At 34.6% G+C, this 19,846-nt stretch overlaps 1 protein-coding gene across 1 annotated transcript; it reads left to right on the forward strand.

Moving 5' to 3' along the window:
• Positions 1-488: 488 nt before the first annotated feature.
• LOC116140657 (acyl-coenzyme A oxidase 3, peroxisomal-like) lies at positions 489-3,367 on the forward strand. Its single transcript, XM_031426256.1, has 9 exons — positions 489-1,018; positions 1,108-1,225; positions 1,312-1,419; positions 1,549-1,721; positions 1,836-1,935; positions 2,037-2,111; positions 2,247-2,377; positions 2,773-2,908; positions 2,983-3,367. Exons 1-9 carry the CDS (start codon positions 564-566, stop codon positions 3,136-3,138), a joined length of 1,452 nt encoding a protein of 483 aa, XP_031282116.1. The 5' UTR covers positions 489-563; the 3' UTR covers positions 3,139-3,367.
• Positions 3,368-19,846: the final 16,479 nt, after the last annotated feature.

Below are 19,846 nucleotides of genomic sequence, written 5' to 3' on the forward strand. Positions count from 1 at the left end.
ACAAACCTCAAAAACTCTATGGAGTTGGTGGGTGGAGTAGTTGTAGAGGAAAAGGGGCAAGCCTAGGGTTATGGCCTGCACTGAATCGCGGTAACGTGGAGGCTAACCCACAAACAATTAATAAAACTATGGACGAGCATCCATTATAGGTGGACACCAGTCCATAGTAAATGGACTCCTGTCCATATAATATGGACGGCAGTCCATCGTTCATTTCGCGTGGACGGATGTTTATATATAATAGACTTTCATCCAATAACAGTGAGCAATCGTCTATAGTTGATAAACGGCCGTTCACTCGTAAAATATTTGTTAATGTGATACGTAGTCGATCTGAGCCACGTGACATGTAATTTGGTATAAGAATTCAGTGCACAGTCACCAAACACGGCCTTTAATAGCGGCCAACTGTATTTATCTAACTACCACGTGGTTTGACCTCCCAAGTCCCACGTTCCCCTGCGCGCTTAAAATCAAAACAACTCCTTCGTTCACAAAGAAATCCCTTTGAAAGTTTGATCAAACTTGCGTAATTTCCGTTCACATTTCATCTCGCAAAAACAATGGATAGAGCTTTTCAACGAACCAAAATCATCAGCGATCATCTCTTGCAATCAAATTCTCCTCATATTATTTCCGCAAACGCCTGCTTAAGCTGCTCTCCCCCAGAACTCACTGAAGTTTCACATTTTGACATCAAAGAAATGCGGAAACTGCTGGATGGTCACAACTTGGAAGACCGAGACTGGTTGTACAATCTGGTCATACAAAGCAAACTGTTCAATCCCAGGCAAGTGGGAGAGAAAGTGTTTGTATCGCCTGATTATAATCAGACGATGGAGCAGCAACGAGAGATGACCATGAAGAGAATTGCCTACTTGTTTGAAAGAGGGGTTTTTCAAGGCTGGCTTACCGGCAAAGGAATCGAAGCTGCTTTGAGAAAAATAGCTCAAGCTGAAGTTATTGAAATGTTCGACCACTCGCTCAGCGTCAAGATGGGTGTTCACTTCTCATTGTGGTAATTAAATTTTGTATTTTGTAATACGATTAATTCTTACAAGCGTAATTTTTTTATTAAAAAAAACAAAAATTGGATTTTGAATGCAGGGGTGGGGCCATAAAGTTTTTGGGGACGAAGCGACACCATGACAAGTGGCTGAAAGACACTGAGAATTATGTGGTAAAAGGTTGCTTTGCAATGACGGAGTTGGGACATGGAAGTAATGTATGTATGTCAAGGTTGTTAATTGATTTGTGGAATCTTTCTATGTTTTTAATTTTTGAACTTTGTGTTGGGTTTGTTATTTTTAGGTTAAAGGAATTGAAACAGTTACCACTTATGATTCAAACACTGGAGAGTTTGTTATAAACACTCCTTGTGAGTCAGCTCAAAAATATTGGATTGGTGGAGCAGCCAATGTAAGAAATTTTTCTTTCTTTAAGATTTGGTAGTCACTTTTTGTTGTTCAGTTTGATTCCCATGCCATCGGTAGAAATTGTACTTGCAGCATCTGTGTTTACATAGTTTTTGTTGTTTTGCCTTTTTAGCATGCAACTCATACGGTGGTCTTTTCGCAGCTTGAAATTAATGGGAAAAATCAAGGGGTTCATGCATTCATTTGCCAGATCAGGGATGCAGATGGTAAAATCTGTCATAATATCCGGATAGCTGATTGTGGTCATAAAATTGGGTTGAATGGTGTTGATAATGGTCGAATTTGGTAAGAGTTATAAGACTTTTGTAGCTGAACTGCTCTGCTTTATGTTTGAATGACCTTAAAAAATTATGTTCTCTATAGTTAAGATGTAACTCAAAAGTTTTGGAATTTTTTCAGGTTTGACAATGTCCGAATTCCTAGGGAGAATTTGTTGAATTCAGTTGCTGATGTTTCACCTGATGGAGAATATCTTAGTGCAATCAAAGACCCAGATCAGGTAATTACCTTACTGATAGATGGCATATTGTTATCTTCTTCTAGCTTAATTTATCTGATAAGATGACTTTCTAAACTCTTATATATTTGTGTTATTTTCAGAGATTTGCAGCTTTCATGGCCCCTTTAACATCTGGTCGTGTAAATATAGCATCATCAGCAGTGCACATATCAAAGGTAATAATGGATTTTAAATCTGGTCTCCCTTCAGTTGCAAAACTTTTGCAGTTGTATATAATTCTTGGGCCAGGGAAGCAGGTAATCCTGAGAAACTAAATGAACTAATGGAAATTAACATTCTTCTCCTTTTAGATTGGCTTATCAATAGCTATAAGGTATGCATTATCAAGGCGGGCATTCTCTATTACACCAAATGGGCCTGAAATCTTGTTGCTTGATTATCCAAGTCATCAACGGCGACTACTGCCTCTCCTTGCAAAGACGTAAGCATCTCGATAACTTGTATTGTGAAAATTAAATTTTATTGAAACTTTGGTATTAAAGTTTTTTCTCCCTTCTCTTCCCTTACATTTATAATATCTGGTATGAACTAAGTATATATAGTACTGGATTTGCTGGTGTTGACACATCTACAAAATTTTCCAAATTGACTAATTATCTGTTTGCAAAGTAAGTAGAGAGTTTGATTCTACTGAAAGTGTCTATATTTTTCACTTAGTGGATCCTCATATATTATCCTGATTGCTTCGGTAATATGTGTTATTTGAATAGAAGTAATTATACTGGACCTATCTGTTGATGATCTTAACTAATAAACTGGTGTGTTATTTCTGCTGCTATCCTCCCCCTTTCCTCCCCATTCTTGATTCTGCAACAGATATGCTATGAGTTCTGCTGCAAACCACATGAAGATGATATATGTGAATAGGACACCTCAGTCAAACAAAACCATTCATGTTATTTCAAGTGCATTCAAGGCTACTTTTACCTGGCACAATCAGCGAACACTACAGGTCAGGGACTGCAACTACACATAGATTATTTACATTCATGTTAAGTGGTCTGATTCAGACTACTGTTCTTTTAGGAATGCCGTGAAGCATGTGGAGGACAAGGCCTGAAGACTGAAAATCATTTTGGTCATTTGAAAAGTGAATTTGATGTGCAATCTACTTTTGAAGGGGACAACAATGTCCTGATGCAGCAGGTTAATGTCTATGGTCTTCTCTTTTATAAATTATGACAAAGAATTGCAACATATCGCTATTAATTGTTTACAAGTGACCTGCATATCTATATACTACATTTTTTGTTGGAGACAGGAATAGGTATTAGAGAAAATGTTAGATTCTAACTTAACGTCTTCCGAAATGACATGAATTTTTGTTTAATAGCCTTCCCAAAAGCGTTGGGGAGTAAGAAGACTTTTGCACTTGATCTTTTATTGAATTAGTTTATATTTCCTCCATGTTTGACCTTTAGTAGATTATAGATTTTAGACTTTTTAGTACTGAAAATAGCCTGCTATTTATNATGACAAAGAATTGCAACATATCCCTATTAATTGTTTATAAGTGACCTGCATATCTATATACTACATTTTTGTTGGAGACAGGAATAGGTATCAGAGAAAATGTTAGATTCTAACTTACCTTCTTCCGAAATGACATGAATTGTTTAATAGCCTTCCTAAAAGTGTTGGGGCATAAGAAGACTTTTGAACTTGATCTTTTATTGAATTAGTTTATATTTCCTCCATGTTTGACCTTTAGTAGATTATAGATTTTAGAGTTTTTAGTACTGATATTAGCTAGTGATTTATTTGGATACACTGATTGATGTTTATGCACTTGTCCTTTCGTGTTCACTTATTGGTGTGGTTGCTGCTCTGTATGTTGAAGCAGATCATATACCCTAGTTTTGCATTCTTAATATTGTCATTATTTTGGTGGTGTTTGTGGATCATGTTATTATGTGATCAATGGTATCTATTTCTAAAAATAAGGCCATATCACTTGGAATACAAACTTGGGATGTATAGTGCTACTAGTGGTATATTAAACATAGTAGTGGGAGATACATTAAACTACATACATGTATACAAAAGTATAATTTGAAAATAACTCCTAGATCTTGTGCATTATTTTATGTAGCCCGTAGTATGATTACGAAAGCCTCACTGGTGATTAGCTGATTATTAGGTAGGACCGTAGGAGCTGTATGGCTTGCATGTTTGCCATACAACTTGTTCACTTATGCTTTTTCATTTCAAGAACTGTTGTACAAGGCATAATTCTTGTGTTTGGGTTAATTTTTTACTATTTAACAATCGACAGGTTAAATTAATTGAGAGATTGTTGAATGTTTAAATTTATTATTGAATTGTGATAATTGTTGTTGGTTGAGGAATATTATGAAGAATTTCATTATATTATTCCATTATTTAATTGGTAATAATCAAGAAAATAAACTAATTACAAAATAAAAATATTTTAAAAAAAATTTACAAAAAAAATTATTGACAGTTTTAAGACTATTAAGGAATGAAAATTATTATTAATAAATATTTATATTTTGCTTGAAACTTGAACACCCATGATAATACAATTAATCCTGCCTATATTCAATTTGTACATAAGAATCTCTCATCATCAATTTACGAAACTTTTTGAAATCATCAATGAGTTTTAATTATTACTTTATTCAATCTATACTTTCTTCAACCTGTACTTCAGTGATTCTATAGATTTTTGAATCTTGGTGCCATCTGTTTGCTTCACTTTCTAACATGCCTCATGTAGATATTGAATCAATGCCCCAATCTGGTTGATTCAGCAACACATTCAGTCCCATCTCTATACACAATTGAAGGGGCTATGCTCCAAATGTTGCCCATGGTAGCAGGGGCGGACCCAGGCCCCTTGAGGGTAGGCCCAGGCCTGCCCTCAGATTTTAAAAAAAAATTGCAAAGTTTTTTTTTTATTTTTTTTGGAAGATTAAAAAAATAAATAAAAGGTTAAAAACTGAAAAGTTAGCTTTCGTCTTTTCTCATTCAGCTTTTTCTTTCCCAGTTCCCAAACNACCGTTCATCACCACCATAAATTCAGTGCTGGCAACACTGTCTGGAATTTATCCAGCAAAATTCACTCACAGCAACGCCAAAGCAAATTCAGCAAGAAAAATTCACTCTGAGAAGCTGAAAGTCAAGCACAAATAATATACATGAGCCAATTGTTTATATACATGACCTTGAGTACAAGATGGCCACCTAATCAAACACAAATGATAAATGCCTTTAAACAGTCTACAACCTGATCATCTCCCAGCTTTTCTTTTTGTACTTCCGATCTTCATGAGCAGCTTATTCTTCAAAAGAGTATAAACAAAACGCAGTGTTTTATTTAAGTAACTAACGGATGACTAACGAAACTTGAGGCTACCATTAGAAAGTATAGACCATCAGGTCTTTGGTTGATTTTTACAAGTCAAGATCAATGGTTGCTGATAGAAATTAAATCTTCCATTAAAAAGATATAGCCTTTCATAATCCAATTTTAACCAATCAAAAATGCAACTAATTACTCTCATATTAGGTGGTAGACAAATAATAAAGTTTGCATTATTATATACGTTCTTTGTAGCAAACCAGAGTTCCACTTGTTAGATTTGGACCCCCAATATTCTTCACAGTTTTACCTTCGGACTTTTCAAGCCAAAACACATCTAACTAGTTAAGGGACACCCTAAGCTATATACTATACAAAAAAGAAGTGCTTCATGCTACAGATCTTCGTTCAGGACAAACTTCAATAACTCAAATCATTACTTTTCCACCAATAACGTCTTCTTTACTAGCTAGAAAAATTATGCATACTAGCTAGAGAAAACAAGTTCTTTCTGTTGTTCGAGCATTTGATCTGGAGCATTTTCCAATTTTCTCATTACTTGTGGAAAATTTGGATTTCAAACACTTTATAAGTTTTTTGTGGGTATAATAATTGGTGGCCATCTCTTGCCCTTGCTACAATTTGAATCCAAGACCTCTTAGTCTCTTAACTCCTAAATCCATCCTTCACTCCATAATGCCACAAGAGGTGCTTAACACTTATAAGTTTAATGCCACTTCAATTGAACTATATATGATTGATGCTTCCACAAAGAGATAACTTCTCTTACTTTAGTGATCCATTTTCATAACTAATGGGTAAACACTTTACAAATGGATGCCAGCTTCAATAAGGATTCAATCTGTTCAAATTATTGCATTGTCCATATTTTCATTCATCTCGAAGCTTTAAACTGCAAATTGTTAAAACCGGACGTGAAGATGGATATATTGGTTTGAATCCTCATAGCCCTTCATCATAAAAGGGGTAATTAAAATAGTTCCCCTGAAGTTAGACTATAATGATATAAGGGTTACCTTGCCTCCCTGCTTTACAAATTAATCTTTACTTCAACAATTAGATATCTCTTCCAATCAAATTACCGTTAATATTTCTTCATCTCTCCTTATAGATCTTACATCCATCAAATTTCCCAAAGTTTCAAACAATTTGTTCACAATCATTGATGCCAACATCATATTAGCGAAGAGCTTCAATCCTCACTACTAGAAAAACCTTATTTCTTNAATTCAACTATTTAATGAAAGTCTCCGTCTTCTTACTAACCCAGCCAATCTAATAACTGCTTTACTATTTTATTGAACATTGTGTTTTGGTACAAACACATAAATATATATAAATCTATTTACGTTCTGCGAATCTTGTTAAAGATTCATCTTAAATGAAATTCATATACCTGATTAAAAAAAAAAAAAAATTATATTTCTATAATCAAAGTTGGGATCCTATAATCAATATGGCGCTAACTTATAACATAAAGAAATGTTTATATATTTGATATATGTATAGTTTATGCTAATTTATACAAGAAGAAATGTAGCTTATAAGGAATGAAATAAAAGAAATAATTACATGACTTACATAGAAGGGAATGTTATATTTTCAGCTAATCATACTTTAATAATACCATATAAAATCCTCCATTAATTGCGCATATCTTCACTCTAATGTCAACACATGTCATGATTGTAAAATAATTTCTATTATGAGTAAAAGAATAATATTAGATATATAAACTATTTTATAAAAACCCATTAATTTAAGCTTTTAGGTGAAATGATAACTTAACATGGTATTAGAAATGAAGATATCAAGTTTTAATCCACACATCCAAACTGAAAAAAAAAAAAAAAGATTTAATTTTATGTGAGCAGGCATACAGATCGACTATACGTTTAGCTATTATATATAGTTTATAGTATGCAGCATTACTGATGACCTTGAAACATTTAATTTTGGAAAATAATACAGTTGCCGAAGAATGCGCACTGAATTCATGCACTGAATGACGTAGCGCCATCTTGACCATCAATTAATTATGAATTTTTTTTTAAGAAAACAAGATGACGTCACGTCATTCGATGCATGAATCCGATACGCATTTTTCGATAACTGTAGCATTGTTCTTTAATTTTTACGGACACACGGACGTGAATAGTTGTCCTCAAGTCAAGAGAAGGACAACAATTGTTTTAAATTATTAAATTTATAACTTAGTTGTTCCTGAAGGTCAGGTCAGGTAGTTCTTGGGACTAAAATATTACTTTTTGAAAGATTGGGACTAAAAAAAACCCACAACGTTAATAACGAAAAAATAGACTGCAAATATCTCTTTCACGTGGCGTAACATTATGTGTCCTTATATCTGAACTCATTCTACAATACTAGTCCTTATCACACCAGATTACTCATATAAAAGCCAACATTCATCATTCGCGACCTTCGTCAATGTTTTTAGAGCCACCGTAAACTGCCGTCAAACTCTCCGTCACGCCATCGCAAACGTTTTCGCTGATAAGGAAGCCGTCAGGCCGGTATGTATTTTTCTATTATTTTTTTCATTTTTTTTTATTNAAAAAAAAAAAAAAATTATATTTCTATAATCAAATTTGGGATCCTATAATCAATATGGCGCTAACTTATAACATAAAGAAATGTTTATATATTTGATATATGTATGGTAATTTAAGCTTTTAGATAAAATGATAACTTACCATGGTTTTAGAATTGAAGATATCAAGTTTTAATCCACACATCCAAACTGAAAAAAAAAAAATTTAATTTTATGTGAGCAAGCATACAGATCGAATATACGTTTAGCTATTATATATAGTTTGTAGTATGTAGCATTACTGATGACCTTGAAACATTTAATTTTGGAAGATAATACAGTTATTGAAGAATACGCACCGAATTCATATACCGAATTCATCATTCGCGACCTTCGTCAATGTTTTTAGATCCACCGTAAACTGCCGTCAAACTCTTCGTCACGCCATCGCAAGCGTTTTCGCTGATAAGGAAGCTGTCAGGCCGGTATGTATTTTTCTATTATTTTTTTCATTTTTTTTATTGTATTAGTGTTATTCTGAAATTTGTTGATATTTGTAAAATTGCAAATCTCGATTTTTTTTTCTTTCATTCTTCGAATGAAAATTTTGCACGACTAATAAAATATCCATATATTGTCAGATACTCTTTTGTTAGTATCAATTTTTGTCATTATTAAGATCTGATGACTTAAAAAGCTCCCGATGAGTTACTTCCCAGGCTTTGCCTGCCGGAACACACGAAAAATGTTTGTTTCGCAATTAGAGAACCTGAATCAAAATCTATGGTGTATATACTTTGTGCCCAGAATTTATGGGAGAGATCGAGTTTAGATGTCAAGTGTCTTATCAGGGAAGTGCTACCTGATGGGGTTGTAGCTCAAGTGGGCGTTCAGAATAAAGTGCAATGTGAGGAGATTGAATTAGGAGATAAAAGTGATGATTTGGTTCCTGTTTGGAGTGACTAAAGGATGTTTTGTTGATAGGATTGATAGGGAAGTGTATGAGAATGGGGCTGGGAACTTGGTTTTGAGGGAGATTTTTGGGATTGGTTTTAATGGTCCTTTTTTGGCTGCCAAAAAGGCAATCAAGGATGTTGGTCGATTGTTTATAGTGCTTGAATCATCTATGGTTTAGAGACCCTATTGCATATAAATCTTTTGGGGGAGTAAATCAGGGAATAAAGGTCAATGTTTGGTTAGTAGTTTGGTTCCGCAGAATGTGGGCTCGGTTGTGTCATCAACTTTGAGGAGGTTTTATCTTACTAATGACGTTGAGTTACAAATGGTGAGATTGACAACTTCAGATATGGATTGTCTGGGTTGAGATTGAGGCCTCCCAATTATAATTTATATTTGTCAAAGGAATTTCAGTTGAGACGCCGTTATTCAATTCCGTCATTTGCACAATCCATTTGTCCATTACTCTTGGATTTGCATGATATATATTTGCTGATCTCCCATCAATGTCAAGAGCTCTTGCCCTTGCACAAAAGATGCTTTTTGATGTGAACAGAGGAGAAGTTGTGGATACTTAAGTTATTTCTGAAGTTCACACCTTTCAAATTGCAGTTGAGAGGGGTTGAGAATGACTCTTAACAATGTTGCTCAGCTACCTATCAATAAATTAAGGGATTCTTACTCATCTAATTTTTTATTTTTCTGAGCTTCCACATGAGGATAAATCGCAAGCACTCCTTGCACAGTCTCTTCAAAGTCAAGCTAAGAAGTTCAAGACTATGGTAGCAGTGGTGGATGCTAGTTACTTAGCTGCCTTCGAAAACATTGGAATACTCCTATTACTGATAAAGTCAAAGATTTGATTGGAGAGTCAGTTACNCTGAATCTGTTGAGAAGTTTTGAAAACAAACAACCAGAGAACAGAATGAAGGTTGATGTCTGTAGAAGGCTGGATAAATTGTCTGCTTGAATTTGTCATCCTGAGAAGGTTGGATCTCTGTTTCCAGTAATCTGACAGTATATTGCACTGAATTTTGTTTTTTTTTTGGATGAGATCTGATGTGTTTCTGTTCTGATTATCAATCTGAAGTTGTATAGTTGAAGTTGTTTTTATGAATTTTCTGGTGGATATGATCTGATGAGATTCTGATCTGTTGAAAATTTTGAAATTGTATGATTGAAGTTGAAGTTCTATGGTTGAAGTTTTTTTTTTGAAGTTGTATGGCTGAAGTTGAAACTTTTTGGTTGAAGTTTTATAGTTGAAAGTTGTATAGTTGAAGTTGAAGTTTTATGGTTGAAGTTTTGATTGAGATCTGATGAGTCTCTAATCTGTTGTCAATCTTAAGTTGTATGGCTATAGTTGAAGTTGAGATGTGACTGATTGAAGTTTATGTAGTTGCTGCTAAGTTGTATGGCTGAAGTTGAAATTGAGATGTGACTGGTTGAAGTATATGTAGTTGCTGCCTGTAAAGTGTTTTTGTGCTAATTGAAGATTGAAGTTGAAAATTGGTTGAAGTTCATGAAGTTGCTGCCTGTAAGGTGTTTTTGTGCTAATTGAAGATTGAAGTTGAAAATTGGTTGAAGTTATGTAGTTGATGCCTGTAAGGTGTTTTTGTGCTAGTTAAAGTTGAAGTTGGAAAACTGATTGAAGTTCATGAAGTTGCTGCCTGTAAGGTGTTTTTGTGCTAGTGAAAGTTGAAGTTGGAAAATTGATTGAAGTTCATGAAGTTGCTGCCTGGAAGTGGCTTTCTATTTGACTACTGAAGCTGAACTTTTGGGCAGAACTGATTCAATATTCCCAGGCTCAGTTTAAGGGAAGATGTTAGTAAAGAAGCAACATTGATTCTCCCAAGTTTAGTTTGAGGGAAGATGTTAGTGAAAGGGTAAAAATGTCATTTGGAATACTGTTAGTTGTTAAATATTAGTTACAATTCTGTTTTACTTTCAGTTACAATGTAACAATATTAGTTAGAAGTAACAGTATTAGTTAGAACACTGCTACTTTCATGTAAACAATATAAAGGTGTACAGCAGCTCATTTTGTATTAACCGAAAAGGCATCAGTAAAAGTAAAGCATAGTATTCAGCTCTCTCTCTCGTCTTCTTCTCTGTTTTTAGGTTTTTGCTAAACTTTTCCCAAAACATCACATTGTTAACAAGCGATAATTTTGTTGAAATTTATTTATGCGGTTGTGTGTGGATTGTTAATGTTCAGAATGTTTTATTTTATATTGTTTTTGTTGATGAATGATAGTTTAATTTGGTGAAATTTATATATGCTCATGTGCAGATTGTTCATTCTGTACATGCTTGATTTAACAAGTGGCAACTTTGTGGGAATGTTTTGACATTATATTCTGCTAGCAGAGTATGATTTTGTTTAAATTATCTGTGCCCTATGTGCGGATGGGAACATTTGGTTTTATATTATATTTTATTTAAGGATTAGTGATTTTGTTGAAATTTATTTGTGCCTAATGTGTGGATTTTCATTTTAGGAATGACATTGTTTTAGATGAATTTGTATGTATGTATATATATCTTATTTCATTTTGTTTTGCAATTTATATCCAATGTGCTGGTTTGCGGAGTCAATTGTCAAGAAATTCGATAAGAACTATTCATAGTGAATTTGGAGCCTCACGGCAATGGTTAATTGGAGAGAGGTAAATTTAGTTTATGTTATGTTCACACGAGTACAGTTTGTATTTGGTGTTAATTGTTCATGGTGTTGCAGTTGTAACAAATGAAGAATGCATTAGGTGTTTGATACAGTAAAGTTAGATCATTTTTTCAAGTTGGTAAACTTGAATCAAAGTCTCCTCATGCTTCTTGTTGATGCGTGATTTTGACACCAACTAAACGCACATGGGAAATATTGAGTTGACTCACAAGACACACGTGTACGGGGGTATTGAACTGAATAGAAGATGAAGAACAGTGTTTAAAGTTGTTCGGATGCTTAAGTAAGCGAATCTTACGTCCACTGGTATCGTATTAATATATAAGGTCAGGTCGCATTCAACGAGCTAATTTACAAGAGATTACAAGAGAGAGAGAGAGAGAGAGAGAGAGAGAGAGAGAGAGAGAGAGAGTATATATACGCTATTCTAGAGAGAAATTAGTTAATCTCACAAATGGGAGAGGATCCCTTTATTTATAGTGAGATAAGTTGAGGTAATGATTACTAAATCAAGGAGTGGGTCAGATTGTCGTGCAAATCCTTCCTTGCGTCTTGTTGCTCACCTGCTCGAGTGATTTACTCGACGTTTGCAGGGATTGGACATGCGGATCATCTCCAGCCTTTCACCAGCCTGGCGCACACCCACTGCACTGGCAGGAGCATGCCGCTTGCATCAGCGTGCGACGTGATTACGTCTGAACGGCTGCAGGATTTACCTAAGCTTTGACCTCTTAAACTGACAGGGTTCTGCGTCAGCCCTATTTTTCCAGGCATAACACTTCTCAATGTCATATTTTACACTATAGAATAAATTTATTTTGTTTATTTTCTTATTGTTCTTAGAAAGTAATTTGATTCTTATTTAAAGAAATAAAAGTTTGATTTCAATTTATTGATAGAGGATTACAATTCACGATAATATAGATAAAGGGAGGAATTAAAGGGGCAAGGCAACAAAGAAAGTGATGAGGTTTGTCAAAGAAAGAAATCCCTTTCACTCTCTTAGACCGATCTCGTCTGTCGTCTCAGTCTCTCACTGTCTCCTCTCTCAAACACGCATAGCCTACTTTCACTCTCTCAGACCAGATCTCATCTCAATCTCACTTTGTCTCCTTGCTCAACTCTCTGACTCTCTCGATCTCTCTCGCTCCAACACGCACAGACACACAGTCAGTCAGCCACTCTCTCGGTGTCTCACTCTCTCTCGCTCGAACACTCTCAACTCTCTCGGTGTCTCACTCTCTCTCGCTCGAACACTCTCAGATCTCAGTCTCTCTGCGATTGAAGCCCCAAATCGATTGTTATCATAGCCTAGTGCGCATGTCGCCACACCGTAATAGCCTGGGTTTCCTCTGTGCTGTATTGCTGCTTAGTGCTTATGTTTGTAGTTCATTGAAACTGCTTGCATCTTAGATTATTATTTTGTTCACTTTGATGTTGTTCCTATGAAATGTGATGGATTGCATATGTCCTTGCAATATGGCTTTGGAGCATTATTAGCCTTAAGGATTGAATTATTTGATTTTAATAAGAAATCTTAAAATTCAGATAATTTCGGATATCTATTATCCGATCCGAATAATCAGATATCCGTAAAACCGGATATCCACATAATTTGGATCGGATTCGGATCAATATATAGCCTGGTCCGAAAATTCGGATCGGATCAGGAAAAGCCCTATTCGGATCGGATATCTGGATTTGAACAGCCCTAGTCCTAAGTCCTTACCCATCGGATCCACCAAAAACAGCCCTCAAACTTCCTGTCACGCCATTTAAAAGGACGCCATATGGCCGGTATGTATTTTTCTATTATTATTTTTCCTTTTTTTTTTTTTTTTTTTAATTTTCTTTCCTTCTTCAAATGGAATTTTGCATGTTATTTATGTTGAAAAATCTTAAGAAACATTATGCATAACATACATGCTTAAACAAACACCTTTACATTTTCATATCTTACTTGTAATGTAATGATTCACACAACTAAAATAATTATATGTTTGTAATCTATAACACCTTTACTTTTCAATGCTTTATATGAAAATTAACACTTCCTATTATTAATTTTTTTCTGGAATTGATGATATTCTAATTAGTAATGTATAAAATATTCATAAATAAAATGAAATAATATATTCAATATTTAAATCATTATTGTATATAAAAAAGAAAAAAAAAAAAAAAAAACAACTCCAATCAATTGGACCGCTTCTACCCCAGCATTTAATTCCAACCGAAATAATAAAAAGAATTAGACTGATGGAACAATGTCTCAATCAAGTCCCAAACAACCAATACCATGACATTTACACCCAGGGTTGTAAAATCCCCCAAGTCTCAAACAAAACCAAAATGACATGTTACCCCTCACCGAATAGGATTTAATACTCACACTTTCGCAAACCTCTCTTTTACAGAAGCCTAAACATCTCAGCTCTGCTTTTCACAACACCCCACCTAAATAAAACCCTAATTTCCCAATCCTCTTACCCCTTTTATTAATTCTATTCAGTTTTACTCCTGCTAAAAAGTCTTGACCTAGGCTTAGTATGTGGTGGACTGGTGAGTATGGGATTTTAAATTGTAGAAATATTTGAAAAAAGTCTTTGTAATATTTATCATAGCATAATTTAAATATGACATTATTAAAAATATTATTCAAAACATATTTTAAAGATTCTGTGAAAAAATTCAACTATTTAATGAAAGTCTCCGTTTCTTACTAACCCAACCAATCAAATAACAGCTTTACTATTATTGAACATTGTGTTTTGGTACACACACACACATACACTATATATATATGTTCTACAAATTTTGTTAAAGATTCACTTAAATGAAATTCATATACCTGATGAAAAAAATATTTATTTCTATGATCAAAGTTGATCCTATAATCAATATGGGCTAAATTATAGGTAGCCACATCACTTGCGATCCCAATTTTATATGCATATTGTCAGAATTTGGATCTGGAGAAGCAAGAGATAGTTGAACTACCGAAGTATGTTGAGAGGTTAAGGTTGGAGGGCAAGAGAAGTAACTTGGTTTCTAAGTATGCTGAGAGAGAGAGAGAGAAAAGAACAAAGATAAGAGGAAAATGTTTATGTATTTGTATATTTCTTCATGTACACTTTACACTAATTATACAAGTAGAAAATGACTTATATGGAATGAAATAAAGAAAAAATTCATGACCTACATAGAATGCAATGTTAAATTTTCAGCTAATCATACTTCATAGACACATATCAAATCTTCCATTAATTGCGCATATCTTCAGTTCTAATGTCAACACATATCTTGACTTTAAAATTCTATTAGAGCAAACGACATTTTCCCACCCAAGGTTTGGCGAATCTGCAAGTTCCCATCCCTTGTTTCATAAATTGCAGATTCCCACCCTTAAATTAATAGATAACTGTTTAATCTAATAGTTAAAAGGGTAAAATGGTCATTTAAAAAATAATCCTCACTTCTCAAATTCACCCCACCGGCGATTTCGGCATTTTGGCATGTTTCCGGCATAATTGACCCCTCTTGACACCACAATTACAATCCCCTCAACCCCCAAATCAAAACCCCTAACCTCCTCGCCTGATGAACCCCCCAATCGCCAACCGTTGCTTTTAGTGTCAATCAATGTTTCATCCAAATTTTGACAAGTCCTAGCACTGAAAACCACCCCCAAGACCACCAATAGCATCACCACTTCTACCCACCAAAACCCCCAACATCACTGACTGCAATTGCTTGCCAATTGCCACTTGCCTCTCCTTAGGTTTTCGTGTTTTTCGCCCCTTTCCAACCAATTCTTACACCTCGCCGAGGTGCAATCGGGTGGAAAAGTTAGGGGTTTTGGTGAGCAAGATAAGGGGATGCTAATGGTAGTGTCCGCGAGGCCAATGGTGCCAAATTCTTGGCTGGGCCAGATCCTCTGGGGGTTATTTGAGAGAAATTTGAGATGTAGGGTTATTTTGAAGAAAAGTAACGGTGTTTAATTTAAGGGTGAATCTACTTATGAAATCAGGGTGGAAACTTGTAGATTCGCCAAACCTTGGTGGGAAAATGTTGTTTACTCTTCTATTATAGTAAAAGAAATACTAGATATATAAACTTTTATATACTATTCCGTACAAACCTACTAATTAAGCTTTAGGTGAAATGACAACTAACATGGTATAGAAACAGAAGGTATCAAGTTTTAATCCCCACATCCAAATTGAAGAAAAAAATCCAAATTTATGTGAGTGGCCGGCCTTGGGTCGAATATATGTTCAACCATTATATATGTTTTTAATATGCAACATTACTATGACCTTGAAACATTTAATTTTTTTTGACACCGACGTCATAGTTGTTCTTCAAGTCAAGGACAACTGTTTGTTTTAAACTATTGAATTATAACTTATTTGTTCCCAAGGTCAGCTTAGTTGTTTTTGGACTAAAGCATTACTTTTTGAAAGATTGCGACTAAAATTGCCCAGAACGTTAATAACGAAAAAACAGACTGCAAATCTCTTTCACGTGGCTGACAACTAACATTATGTGTCCTTATATCTGAACTCATTCTACAATACTAGTCCTATCACACCACGATTACTCATATAAAACCAACATTCATCATTCGCGGCTTCATCAAAGTTTTTAGATCCACCGTAACTACCGTCAACTCTCCATCACGACGTCGCGCCGTCGTAAACTTTTCTGGTGACAAGGAAGCTGTCAGGGCGGTATGTGTTTTTATATATTTTTTCGTTATTTTTATTGTATTAGTGTTATTCTAAAATTTGTAAAATTGCAAATCTCGATTTTTTTTTTATTTTTCTTCGCAGAAAATTTTGCATGACTATTATAATCCATATTTGTCAGATACTCTTTTTGTTATTATCAATATTTGTCGTTATTAAAATCTGATGACTTAAAAAGCTCCTGATGAGTTACTTTGCAGGCTTTGCCTACCGGAACACACGAAAAATGTTCGTTTTCGCGATTAGAGAACCTGAACCAAAATCTGTGGTGTATATACTTTGTGCCCAGAATTTATGGGAGAGATCGAGTTAGATTTGAGTGTCTTATCAGGGAGTGCGACCTGATGGAGTTGTAGCTCAGTGGGTGTTCAGAATAAGTGCAATGTGAGGAATTGAATTGGAGATAAAATGATGATTTGGTTCTAGTTCTTTGTTTGGAGTGACTAAAGGATGTTTTGTTGATAGAATTGATAGGAAGTGTATGAGAATGGGGCTGGGAACTTGGTTTTGAGGGAGATTTTTGAATTGGTTTCAATGGTCCTTTTTCGGTTGCCAAAAAGGCAGTCAAGAGGTTGTTCTTTAGTACTTGAACATCTTGGTTCAGAGACCCTGTTGCAGATAAATCTTTTGGGGGAGTAATCAGGTAATAAAGTCAATGTTTGGTTAGTAGTTTGGGTCCGCAGAATGTGGGCTCAGTTGTGTCATCAACTTCGAGGAGGTTTTATCTTACTAATGACGTTGAGTATAGTGGTGAGATTGTCAACTTCAGATATGGATTGTTTGGGTTGAGGTTGAGGCCTCCACATCTAATTTATATTTGTCAAGGAATTTCAGTTGAGACGTGGTATTCGATTCCATCATTTGCACGGTCTTTGTCCATTACTCTTGGATTTGCATGATATATATTTGCTGATCTCCCATCAATGTCAAGAGCTCTTGCCCTTGCACAAAAGATGCTTTTTGATGTGAACAGGAGAAGTTGTGGATACTTAAGTTATTTATGAAGTTTACCCCTTCCAAATTGTAGTTGAGAGGGGTTGAGAATGGCTTAACAATGTTGGTCAGCTACCTATCAATAATTAAGATTCAAACTCATCTAATACTTATTTTTCTAAGCTTCCACATGAGGATAAATCGCAAGCACTCCTTGAACAGTCTCTTCAAAGTCAAGCTAAGATGTTCAAGACTATGGTGGCAGTTGTGATGCTAGTTACTTAGCTGCACTTCGAAAACATTAGAATACTCCTATTCCTGATAAAGTCAAAGATTTGATTGGAGAGTCAGTTACAAGCTACAAAGGTGATGGGGATATTTCAAATCACATGGATAAGAAGCGTTCATTATCTAATAAACCTATCATGGCTGTGGGTGCTGAAGCAACTGTTGTCTTAGGATCTTCATCTCTTACTAAACTTTTTCCTACACCAACCTTCATGAAGGTTATAATGTTTAAGCTCCTTTTCGCTTATGCTTTTTCTTACCCAAGCCTAGAAAGCAATGGTGATAGCTTTAGGCAAGACTCAAGTTTTTGCCCCGAGCGAGCAACTTTTGGGTCAAATACCTATCTTAAAGGCAGTAACTTCTATTGAGAAAATTCAGGCAGTGGCCCACGCTGTCATAGCATCTGTTGAGAAGACCAGTTTTCAACAATGAGAATAGCATTTTAGAGATATGAGAAAAGTGAGTACGTCCAATTGGTGTCCTACCATGCAACATTTGGGGGTACTACTGCAACTTGCGTGGAATTGCTTGTGTATGGAGATGGAATTGAATGTGTTGCTGAATCTTTGCCCGTGGTCCTTTAATTCCCAATTCAGGGCATGGGATTCAATATCTACGTGAGGCATCTCAGAAAGTGAACACGACAATGACACCAGGATTCAAAAATCTATGAATCACTAAAGTACAGGTTGAAGATTTAGATTGAATAAAGTAAGACTTAAATTATTCTTTTATTAATGTATGGTCTTTATAGTTCTACTCACTGATTATTTTAAAAAGTTCTATAAATTAAAGATGAGAGATTCTTATGTACAAATTGAGTCTGGGCAAGATTGATTGTATCATCATGGTGTTCAAGTTCTAATCATGAGTTCTTTTGGTGCAACGATGAGTACTCCAAGTTTTTAGACTATATTATAGTCTTGAATGGATGCGGTTCTTAATCTTTACTTCCTTGTCTACTTCCTTTTCTTTTTCAATCCTGATTTACTGGCTTGAAGCAATACCTAATCAATGCAATTGAATATAATTTTAGTTTTTCATTTCAAGAATTTGTAAATTCTTAAAGTTAACTGTTACTGCACCATATTACTACGATGTCTTGGTTTAGCACTTTGTGGGCTTGTGCAGTTTTTTCTTACCCATAATTTTGTTGTTATTACATTTAGTTAGCGAATAATATGTTTACTTTATCTAAGAATTAATAATAAGCTACTTTTGGTATTCCTAGATTGGAATCCTATCTGTATTCATCTTTTCTGAGAAATCTCTTAAATTAGGGCTGCCTTCCTTACCATTACTAATTAATAATGAATTGAGTTGAATTGCTATAAAACTATTTTTTTTTTCTCTGAATTCAATATATATGACAGTGCAATTTAATTTCTAAAAGGTATTCTGATAGAGTTGTAGTATTGATGTTATGGTTTCTTATTGTTGAATATTGGACTTGATCCAAATTGGATATTGGATGGCCATATATACAATAATTGCTTTAGATAATCTCCCATCTCTACAATTGAAGTGAAGGGATCAAGTTACGCTTAGATAATTAATGTGGTTATTACTTTAATATTTTGGTAATGTAATTTAAACATTTTAATATTTTGTATTATAAAACATTGTTTCTAATAATGTTATTGATCAATTTATGTCATCATATTGATAAAGTTTGTTGAAATTTATTTTTTCCTTGTGTGTTTGTTCATTTTGGAAAAGTTTGATTTCGCAATGTTTTTCTTAAGGAATGGATATGTTGTGATAATTATACGTCCCTTAGTGTGTTGATTGTTCATGTGGAATGTTTGATTTTGCATTATTCTTGTTTGTTAGTAAAAGGGTAAAAATGTCATTTGGAATACTGTTAGTTGTTAAATATTAGTTACAATTCTGTTTTACTTTCAGTACAATGACAATATTAGTTAGAAGTAATAGTATTAGTTATGAACACTGCTACTTTCATGTAAACAATATAGGTGTACAGTAGCTCATTTTGTATTACCGAAAAGGCATCAGTAAAAGTAAAGCATAGTATTCAGCTCTCTCTCCGTCTTCTTCTCTGTTTTTAGGTTTTTGCTAAACTTTTCCCAAAACATCACATGGTATCAGAGCCATTGACTAGCGTCAAAAATGGTTGATTTGACACACTTCTCCTCCAATCAGTTAATTCAGCTCACAAAGTCCCTACTGGTTCAGTCGATGTATGAATTCATCATCAATGGCTATTCCACTCTTCCTGTTATTTCTCCTAAACTACGAGAGATAACTACAGATTTTGGAAGTCACAGATTCTTTCGCAGTTGGATCTCACGATTTAGAAGAACATCTTACTGGACTAGTATCATGCCCAGCTCCATTTGTCAAATTCAAACTGAAAACTC

Source organism: Pistacia vera, unplaced genomic scaffold (genome assembly GCF_008641045.1).
Source record: "Pistacia vera cultivar Batoury unplaced genomic scaffold, PisVer_v2 Contig111, whole genome shotgun sequence".
Lineage (NCBI taxonomy): Eukaryota > Viridiplantae > Streptophyta > Magnoliopsida > Sapindales > Anacardiaceae > Pistacia > Pistacia vera.

Bases quoted from the DNA above. Each gene is read 5' to 3' on its own strand.
- LOC116140657 (XM_031426256.1), top strand. From the start codon at position 564: ATGGATAGAGCTTTTCAACGAACCAAAATCATCAGCGATCATCTCTTG. The intron at 1,420-1,548 runs GTAAGAAATTTT...TTGCCTTTTTAG, and splicing joins GGATTGGTGGAGCAGCCAAT to CATGCAACTCATACGGTGGT. The intron at 2,378-2,772 runs GTAAGCATCTCG...ATTCTGCAACAG, and splicing joins CTGCCTCTCCTTGCAAAGAC to ATATGCTATGAGTTCTGCTG.